At 52.4% G+C, this 10,339-nt stretch overlaps 1 protein-coding gene across 1 annotated transcript; it reads right to left on the reverse strand.

Moving 5' to 3' along the window:
* Positions 1–4,057: 4,057 nt before the first annotated feature.
* On the reverse strand, positions 4,058–9,086 carry SLC52A3 (solute carrier family 52 member 3). Its single transcript, XM_021689234.1, has 4 exons — positions 8,520–9,086; positions 6,600–7,105; positions 4,810–4,933; positions 4,058–4,318 (listed from the first exon to the last, which is right to left on the reverse strand). The coding sequence occupies exons 1-4, from the start codon at positions 9,084–9,086 to the stop codon at positions 4,106–4,108; spliced, it is 1,410 nt and encodes a 469-aa protein (XP_021544909.1). The 3' UTR covers positions 4,058–4,105.
* Between the last annotated feature and the right edge of the window lie 1,253 nt (positions 9,087–10,339).

The raw sequence follows: 10,339 nt of genomic DNA on the forward strand, positions 1-10,339 counted from the left end.
TTTTGCCCATTTTTAATGGGATTTTTTTTTTTATATTGAGTTGTATGATGCTGCCTCTTTCTTCCTACCTTTTGCTGAATCTCTTCCCATTCTCTGCTTTTAAGGTCTTGTGTCATTAGATTGGGTTTACCCAGGTAATCCAAAATAATCTGTTTTAAGGTCTGTAACCTCGACTCCATCACCCTTTTGCCATGCAATGTAACATATATACAGGCTTCAGGAATTGGGGTGTGTGCATCTTTGGAGGTGCCATTCCGCTCACCCCTAAACTATATTTGCTGAGCCCTTCTTAGGGAGAGGCACTCTCTGTGCTGGGGTCTGGGAGGCTCTGGGTAAGTGTCTCTCAGAGTACACTACTCCAGAAAAATGGTGGGAGGGAATGTCTTCCGGGGACCCCCCACTTTGGGAGTTTGGGTGGCCAACTTCAAACCATAGCAGTCCCTCTTGCTCTGGTTCTCTGGGCAGAGGCTAGAACCCCACTCCTCCCCATATTCATACCCCTTCAGCTCCCATCCACTACCCTGGGGTGGAAGGAGGGTCACTCTGTCCTTTTTCTATACAGACCCTACGCTCAGTCAGTCATCCATGGCCAGAAAAAATTCTAAGGAGGCCAACAGAAAGGACACATTGTGTATTTCAGTCTGTGTGTTATGCTGGCTTTTTTTTTTTTTTTTTTTGCCCAGGGTGCCTGTAGTCATTTCTGAACCTGTTCACACCTGCTGTGGTCCTTGCAATGTCACTACCCCCTCCCCCCCAAACCCCACACAGGCCAACACAACCCTCCACCCCTTCATAACCTTGGCCTCTAAGGTCCGTCCCTCTGCAAGCTGCTTGCTGCCCCCCACCCCACGGCTGTTGCAGGTCAGTTTCTGCCGCGGGAGCACACCCTCCTCTGGCTTTCCCCCTTCCCTCCCACCGCGGGGAGATACCAGCTCAGGCACATCCTAGGGGAACCCGCCCACCCGCTGCCAACCCCAGGCTCAATCCGGAGTCCTGAGCTCATTCTTCAGGGAACTTATTTGGTTGGAGGGCAGAGACAGCAGGTGACTCGGTCACCCTAGCAACCGGGTTTAACTCCGGGAGGGCAGGGGCGGGAGGGCCGTCCAGGGTCTTTAGTAGATGTTTTCAGAAAGTAGAAGCTTTTAATGACATTTATTGAGCACTTGCTGTTTGCGGGTGTGGCGCTAAGCTCGCTGCACTTATTAATAAGGTCGTGCAACCCTCACAGCAACCCTGGTTGGGAGATGCTCTTATTGTCCCCATTGTACGGAGGAGACTGTGGAGAGTGGACTCATGCGCCTTCGCTTAAAGGCTGTCAATGTCATAAAGACCTCCAAGGACGGCGGGTGAAAGCAAAACCACAGAGAGGTCCAAGCACAAATAAAAATGGGCAAAAGAGGGCGCCTGGGTGGCTCAGTTGGTTAAGCACCTGCCTTCACCTTAGGTCATTCTCACGGGGTTCTGGGAAGGAGCCCCACATCAGGCTCCCTGCTCAGTGGGGAGTCTGCTTCTCCCTCTCCCTCTGCTGCTCCACTCGTGCTGGGGTCTCTCTCTCTCTCACTTTCTCTCCCAAATAAATAAAATTTTTTAAAAAAATGGGCAAAAGACCCAAACAGACATTTTTCCAAAGAAGACATACTTATGGCTGACAGGTTCATGAAAAGAATTTCAACATCATCACTCATGGAGGTGCCTTTTCCAAATACCTTGTCACCCTGTCCCCTAGTCCTTGACAGAACCCATTAGCGTGGCTACCTCCATACTCTGCATGCTCTTCTGCATCCCCTTTCTCTGTGTGTAATTAATCTTGGAACATCTTCTCACATCAGTACAGAGAGATTGTCTCCTTGCTCATTATCCACTCCAACATCCTTTCTGGGAGGGAACGATTGAAAACAACCCAAATGCCCTTGTCAGGGCAAATACAAATAAAACTTCTCCCTGGTGCCAAAAAGGGAGACATCCCCTCTCCCTTTTCTGAGAGCATCTACTTTAGAAAACTTGCAAATCTTTCCCCTGCTCCTATTCAAGTCTTTAAAAAAAAAGCTGAATAAGCCTCTAGCCAGTTTCACTTCCCAGGATCACTTTTCTCAAAGACATCTCTTTATAACGTATATAAGACCATCTCTTTATAACGTAAATGTGAAGAAAGTCAGTGCCCCCATCACCCAGCCTCTGGGGGAGGGAAGGAGCCTAACATCAGTGTTTGGCTTCCAGTTGTGAAAAACCCCCTCATAAAGACATGAATTTCTTTTTCCTGCGGATAAAGACAGTTAGCTAACCCCGATAGCCATCCCAATTACTAGGTGAATTCAGGGTGAACGATGTAACCCTCCCTTGAGGACCAGCTACCATTTGAGAATATGGACATAGTAGGTTGTATCTTCTGGAAGATGTGAAAGGAGGGGTTTCTTTCTGCCTTTGCGAGCTTTTCGGTCAATTGTCTGTGCTGTGCACCCATAATCTGGTTTGACGCTTATTTAGTAATAAAATGGTTCTCTTTCTCTTCTGCTTTTGTGGAGAAGTTTTCTGGTTGGCGGGAGATTCTGTTTTAAATTTTGTCTTCAATACCTTCAAATGTCTTTCTACGGAGGGCTGGTTGCATAAATTTGGTACCTCCCCACAATGGAATACTATATGGTCATGACAAAGAGCCAGAACCTTCTCTCCATTTTAATTGTTGAGCAAAAGTGCAAGGTACACGGTAGTTTGGTACTTTTTCTGTAAAAAGAGTCTGTATTTGTACTTGCATAATCTCTGCAAGAGTGAACAAGAAACTAGTAAAAGTGCTTGTGTGTGTGCACGTGCCCATGAGTGTGTGTGTGTCTTTGTGTGTGTTGAGAAGAACTGGGCAGATGGGGGACAGGAGAGAAGGAATTTTTTTGCTGAACATCATTTTATATTTTCTGATTTTTGAAACATGTGACTACATTATCTATTCACAATAAATTAAAAGGAGGGCTGGTGGCAAGCAAACAAACCACTAAAGAAAAGAAGTCCCAGGACCAGACATTCTCTAAGCACTTGATTCTATTAATTTCTGAGCTTAGCCTTGACGTTAGAACTAACTGAAAACCGATGATATTGATTTTGGGGTTCATGTTAGACTTTTTCTTGGGAGGGCTGATTTTAGTGTAAAAGCAGGGAAATGTCTATCTAAAAAAAAAAAAAGAAAGAAAAAAGAGAACAAAATAACAGTCATGTAGCGAATGCACTCCTTCCCAGACTTCCCAGGGTTCTCAGGGTCCAATCCTGGCCTTGGTGAGTGGGGGAAGGGGATGGGACTCACTTCCAGAGTTTTGGTGTAGCCCCTTCCCCCATCATCTCTCTGCCTCCCAGGAGGTCACTCACTTTCCAAGCAGCAGGACCTTGTGGGTCAGGAGGGGTGACAGGAAGGGGTGTGTGGGGTACAACGTCCATCCATATTGGGAACTGGGGAGTCAGGATGCCCAGGGTCCCACCGTTTGCCATCTTTTAGAAGCTTCTCTGCGAGGAGAGTGGGAAAAAGGAAATGGGGCAGGGGTCATCTCTCAACCACCCTGGCCACTTCTACGTTGTGTAGATTGTCCCTTGTTATTGCTGTCGGGCAGCAGATCAGGAAATGGCCCAAGAGGGCTTGCTACATGCTGGGCGCTTCTCCCCTTTATCCCCGTGCTAAGCCTCTGAGGTAGGTGCTATTTATCATAATCCCCATTTTAGGAAACCGAGGCACAGAGAAATAAGTGACTTCCCCGAGGTCCCACAGCCTGTGAGGGCTAGCTCACCCTCTCAGTGGTGGCGCTTCTGACACCCTTGAGCCTGCCTCCAGCTGGGTGCTGCAAACCTGCTCTCTCTCAACAGTCCGAAGGAGTTCGGCAATGGAATTGCGGGCACTGTGACCCAGAGTGGGGGAGGGCTGTGCTTTGCACTTCCAGGTCCCGTGGGGGGCCTTGTGGCGTTCTCCACCCTTCCTGAGGGGAGCTGGTGGCGATGCTTAAGTACTCAGCCTGGGCCTCCCAGCTCCCTGCCACTTGCCCTTGGGACCTTGGGCATGTGCCCTGCTCAACTTCCCAGGTGTTAGTAACGGGGGCGGCTCAGGGCGCTGTCCTGGACCGCGCCAGGTGTCCTAGGCGGAGCACCGCAGGTTGCAGAAGTCGGCCGATGAGAAGAGCCTCAGCACGTTGACCAGTGGGAACATGAGCAGAGCTCCGAGCAGGGAGCCCAGCTGCACCGCCGCGCCGCACCACAGGAGGGCGCTGCGGCTGCGGTCGCGCAGGATCACGCCCAGCATCACCTTGACGTAGCTCAGACAGCCAATGAACAGCACCCACGAGGCCACCTGCGGATAACGGGTGGCAGAGATGCAGAGTGAAGGGGACTTTGGGCTGAGCCCCAGGGGAGAAGGATGCTTGTAGGGTGACCTAACTGGGCTAAGGGAACCCCATGGAATAACCTTTAAGTTCAATAGTCTTTGGGGGTGACCCCCTAGGGCTAAGAGGGCCCCATGAGTTGACACCCCCGCCCAGGGCAAAGGAGAACCCAGTAGCCTTGGTGCCCCCCGTGATCAAGTCAAGGGCATCTGGGAGAAAGCCAGGGCTGAGGTACACATGGCAGGGACAGTGTGGCATTCAGCGGAGAGGCTGGAATGTCACCTTGGACCAGCCACCTTACCTTCCTAAGCCTCCATTCCCAAAGGAGAAGCATCCCTCCCCCTGCCCAACCCCACCTGGGGCTTCCTTCAGGCGCAAACACAAAGACTTTGGCCAACAGAAAGCGCCTTGGCTAGGCGAGGGGGAGGGAGGGAGGCGGCTGCACAGGCCAGATACTTACAATGAGGATTTCTCCAGCCCAGTGGCCCTGCATGAGGGGGCAAGGGCTCATCACGGCCATGGCCATGTTGTAGGCCCCGAAGCCAGTCCCGAGCACCGTGAGGACCCCCAGAATTGGCAGAGACCTAGGGCAGAGTAGAGGAGGAGAATGGAGGAGGTGAGCAGCCTGACTTCTGCCTCCCCTACCCTGGGGCGCCGCGTAGAATGGTCAGTGTCTCTCTGGGTTAGAGGTCAGATCCACATGGAAACTTCCAGGCCACCTGGCTCAAGCAGGTCAGTGAGCTTCCTGAGGGGCAAAACTGGTCTAAGTCACCCTGAGCATTCATGGCAGGAGAAACAGAATGGACTCTGGTGCTACGGGGACCTGGTTCAGATTCCCCTTCCCACTGAAGCTGTGAGACTGGCCCCTGAGCCTGCTTCCTCACCAGCGCGAGGAGCCGGGCAGGGCCGCCGGAACCTGTGGAACGGAATGCGCAGGGCCTGGCCCGGGGCCCCACCCAGTGTCCCGCCAGCTCCCATTTCCTCCTGCAACATGCCCAACCTCAGCCAGGAAGCCGGGGGGGGGGGGGGGCAAGGATGTGGCTTGCAGCCTTGCACTGCAGGCGGTGCTGTGAGCCTCAGCTGACCCCTTCCCCTCCGGTGTCATCTACAACATGAGGTCTACGTGATCTAGGGGCCCTGATGGCTGGCTGGGATCCCACGTCGGCTCCAGTATGACAACAGAGGACACTGTCCTTCATTAGAGGTCATCCCCCTGGGGCCTCCCTGTGCACGCTCTTCAGAACACCAAGACTGCCTGGGGTCCTGCGTGGGAGTGGAGGGCCTGGCCCTGCCTCTAAGGACTCTTTCTGCTCTGAGATTCTTGGAGCCCCTGTCTTTCAGACTGGGCATTTCTAACATTCTGGGCGCTCCCTATTCCACACATCTGTGGACTGTGCTTCTGCTTCCCCAGAAATCTCCAGCCTCCTTCCACAGTTTCAATCCCTAAGGGAGAAAATTCAGCTTTCTGGCAATGTGACATTTTCTGTCTGACTTTCCTCTTCTCGTTCTCCCTCCTTCCTGAGCTGGGGAAGGGGGCGTGAGCAGGTCAGAGAGGCCCGTGAGGGCAGGCAGGGCAAGAGAGCTGGCTGGGAGGTTGTGGGCCCTCAAGTTTCACGACCCCAAAGTCTGTGTGTCCCTTCCCAGGGTCTGAACCCCTGCAGCAGAACCACTTAGGTTGTGTACTAAAATTTGAAATCTCAGGTCCCAATGTAGGCTGGCTCAATCTGCATTTTGTCAATTTGCTTAGCCACTCTTCCAGATCTGCCACTGTAAAGGAGCCAGAGTGAGCCGGAGGCGGGAGGACAGGGCTGAAGTCCTGGGAAATAGACCATGGGATTAGACCCTTTCTGTGAGCCTCAGGGTTCCCACTTGTAAATGGGAACCTCAGCTCCTGCCTGCGCATTCCTCCTCAAGGCCCCGTGGCTGGTCAACACCTACACTGGACCTGCCCTGCAGAGGTACTGCTCTAAAAATCCTTACCAAATTAGCTCATTTTATGCTCCCAGCAATCCTAGGAGGGAGAACTACTATTATCCCCATTTTCCAGATAAGTATCCTTGAGGCACAGAGAGGTGAAGTGATTTGTCTGGGACCTCATTGCTAGGAAGTGGCCGAGTTGGGATTTGAACCCAGGCAGTCAAGCCCTAGAAGCCATGTTCCATATGCAGAACCTGACAGTTGGGGTTTGGAATTCTGATTCTGGAATGAAATGCATCCAACAAGAGTTCCCCAGGGCCAGTTGGGGCAGACCTGTGCGACAGAAACATGGAGAGGAAGCAGGCGAGAGGGTTGGCCATGGAGCTGAGGGTGGTGGACAGGTGGTAAGCAACAGGCCCGTAGGAGAGGCAGGAGTAGGTCTGCACGGAGGGCAGCACGCCGTTGGTGAGCGCGTTCACGAAGGCCACCAGGATGTAGATGAAGGCCAGGTGGGCTGGGCGGTCGGAGGCTGTTTTCTCCTCTGGATGCCCCTGGGCCTTGCTGCTAGCCCCTGGGTCTGGGGGGCCCAGGTCCTCCCCTTCCCGTGGCCGGATGGAGTGGAGGGTGACCTGGGAGGTGAGGAGGTCTTCTATGGAAGATTCCCTGGGTCTGGGCTGACGCTGGAGGAGAAAGAAAGCAACCAGGCAGCAGGCCATCATGAAGGAGAGCAGGAGGAAGAAGACCAAGGGCGAGAAGTTGGCCGGGAGGTAGCGGCTTTCCAGATGGACGGTGGAACGTGTCGTCCCAGGCAGGTCAGACACCAAAGTGCTGTTAGCTCCCTGGGGAAAGACAAAACCAGGGTCAGGCAGATCCCCGGGGGATGTCGGGACACAGGTAACAGCAATATTAATAATCATATCCAATAAATAGCAGGCATTGCTAGTAAGTAAGGGCCGAATAACACACACAGAACTCCTCAGGCAGGGATCAGAAATGCCCAGCGCTCAGACGGCACTTCGCCTGGGTCAGCCCGTGCGTGCCTCCTTGTGGCCCCAGGCAGTGGGCACCATCAGCCCCAGTTCTGGAGGGCTTGGGGGTGTCAGAACGCTTCATCTTCCCTGAGGCTCATGGGGGCTATGTGGCTTCTTTCAGACTTAGAAGCTATGCCTTTTTTCATGCTGCCGCCCGCCAGGGCCGGAGACCGCAGCCCCTCCCGAGGTTGCCCTGTGGGGCCTGGTGTGGCCAGATCCCTTCTTAGCAGATGCCGGGCCCCTAGACCTATGCGTGTGAAATTTCAAAATATTTACATGTCTTCAACTAATTCAAACACTTAAAAGTGGAGTGCTCTCAGGATATGGTGGCCCTGGGGCCCCTGGGTTTGCACCCACGGCTGGACCTCTGTGGTTTGGGCGATGCCAGGCCTTATGTGAAGTGTCCAACTTCACAAGTGTCCACACAGTGGAGAAAAGTTGGACGTTTTAACAACACGAAGCATTGAAGCAATGTTAAAGTCTACCGTTCTGGGTGCGTGGGTGGCTCAGACGGTTAAGCGTCTGCCTTTGGCTCAGGGTCCTGGGATCGAGCCCCGTGTCGGGCTCCCTGCTCAGCGGGGAGCCTGCTTCTCCCTCTCCCTCTGCTGCTCCCCCTGCTTGTGCTCTCTCTCTCACGCACGCATGATCTCTCTCTCAACTAAATAAATAAAATCTTAAAAAAAATAAAGTCTACGGTTCTTAGCCCTGGCTGTACCTCAGCATCACCTGAGGACTTTTGAATAAATACAAGTTCACCATCCCTGTTTTGCAATTTGGAAATGCAAAAAGCTCTGGAAGTTCGGATTTTTTTCATGCCTCAGTTGGCAGCCACACTTGAACGGAGGTAGTCTATTTACAGCCTGATGTGCCCACTGGGCAGGAATGGCCCCCGGGCTGTAGGCAGTGACGTCACTGTGCTGGACTGCTGGGTCACAGGTGCTCTTGCAGACCAGGACAGGTGTGTTCTAAAGTCCGAAACTCCAGATTCCAAAACACTTTGGACCTCAAGAGTCTCTGAGAAGCCCCACGCCCCAGAGAGTTTCTTTCACTGGCTGGATGGGGTGGGGCCCACCGCTGTGTTTCAGTAGCCCCCCCAGGTAGGTGATCTGATGTGCAGCCAGGTCGAGAACACTGGTCTACCCAACATCTAGGAAACACAAGCCCTCTGCATGGTCTTCCTTGTGACCAAGCACGGAGCACTGTAATGGGTCATGCCCGGTACCTGTAGGAAGACAGTCTTCCTGGTGGTCTCAGTGCTTGGGGTGGTGTCTGATGGCTGAGTGACATTGACACAGGTGGCGAGACCCGAGCCCTGGGCAAGAGCCACCAGGGCAGGCAGGAGGCCGCTGAGTCCTTCACCCACAAAGAAGGTGGTGAGGTAGCGGGTGGGCAGCCGGCTCATGAAAGGCAGGAAGGTGACCGAAGAGGTGCAGTCCACCAGGGCCAGGAAGAAGGTGAGGACCATGAAGGCAATGCTGTGGTGGCCGTCCAACACCCAGGAGGTGACATTCCAGAGGAAGGCGAAGAGGGTGCAGGCCAGGGTGCCCACAGCCAGCACGGTGAAGATGATGGGCACTTCGGAAAGGCAGCTGGGCTGGAAGTGATGGAGCAGGGTGACCAGGAGGGGGCCGATGTTGGCCAGCTGGATGACCACCGTGAGGTAGGAGGGAAGGTACCACCCCTCGGGCAGCTCTGTCACCAGCAGGGGCAGCTCTACCCACAGCCCGTTGATGGCTACCCAGGAGCCCATCCCGAAGGTGCAGACCAGCAGGTGTACCAGGAGGGCCATGATGATGTCTGCCCTGTGCCGAAGCCGCCTCCTCCCAGATCAGCCTGCAGTGGGAACCGTGGACAAAAATGCCAGGTGAGCAATATCAGGGTCACCGTCTGTCAAAACAGTATGCCATTTTCCCTGATCTTTCCCCTTCTCATGAACAAGTTGGCTTTTTATGATAGGAAAACACAGACAAATTCTTTTATAACTAACCTTTCCAGAGGGGCAAGCTTCTCTAACTGTGGCTCATAATTCCAGAGACCATCAAAGAAAAGTTGGACACATATAACTGCATAAATATTAAAACAAAAGTAATCTGACAACAAAACACCTTCTTCAAAAAAAAAAAGAGAAAAGGTCAGAAATACCAACAGTAAGATCAAAAGATGACCACCTGGGGGAAATATTTGCAATGTAAATCATAGACAAAGGGATCATCTTCCTCTTCTGTAAAGAGTTTGTAGAAATTAAGAACAAAAAGACTGAATAGAAGAATGGGCAAAGGATGTGAACAGTTCAGAGGAAAAGGTACAAATAAACCTTAAACATACAAAAAGATCTGGGCTTGCACCCAGCTCTGCCCCTGGCTAGCAGGGTGACCTCGGGCATTTGACATTGCCTCTCTGTGCCTCCTATTCCTCATCTGTAAAGAGAGGACAGTCTTGACTTTATGGATTGTAATGATATGCAAATATGTTAATGTTAATAAGCTAATGTTTTTTAAACAGGGTCTGGTGCACAGTAAGCACTCACTGAGGGCTAGCTATCACCCTCATGGTGAAATGCCGGGTTTGGTGACATGGTTGTTTTTGTCCAATTCACATGAAAATTAATACATGACTAAATTTAATACATGACTAAAATTAATGCAATTTTTTTAAAAAGGAAAAAAAAGTTTCCCATGAGGCACCATTTTGGAGAGAAATGTTGATGGGGCCAAGCCCTTCCTTTTAGAGATGGGAAACAGGGTGGGGTCTGGGGAGGTGGGATTTGGAACCAGTCCCTTGCAGCTTTTGGCCTCCTGACCACCCCCTGCCCCCAAGTCTAACCTCGTTCTCTTCTGGAAGCTGCCAAAGCATCCCTGTGGCTAGGCCTCACCTGGGAAAGTCCCAACCTCAGCGGCTCCTTTCCGGGTTCCACACACAGAACTGACTCTCAGCCGCAGATGAACTCCTTTCTTCCTTCCTCCACTGAGCAGAGTGCAGTCTGACCTGCTTTCCTTCCTGCTCCACCACAGTCTGTCTAGAGGACTCAGGCAGGTGGCTTAA

This window comes from Neomonachus schauinslandi, chromosome 10 (assembly GCF_002201575.2).
Source record: "Neomonachus schauinslandi chromosome 10, ASM220157v2, whole genome shotgun sequence".
Taxonomy (NCBI): domain Eukaryota; kingdom Metazoa; phylum Chordata; class Mammalia; order Carnivora; family Phocidae; genus Neomonachus; species Neomonachus schauinslandi.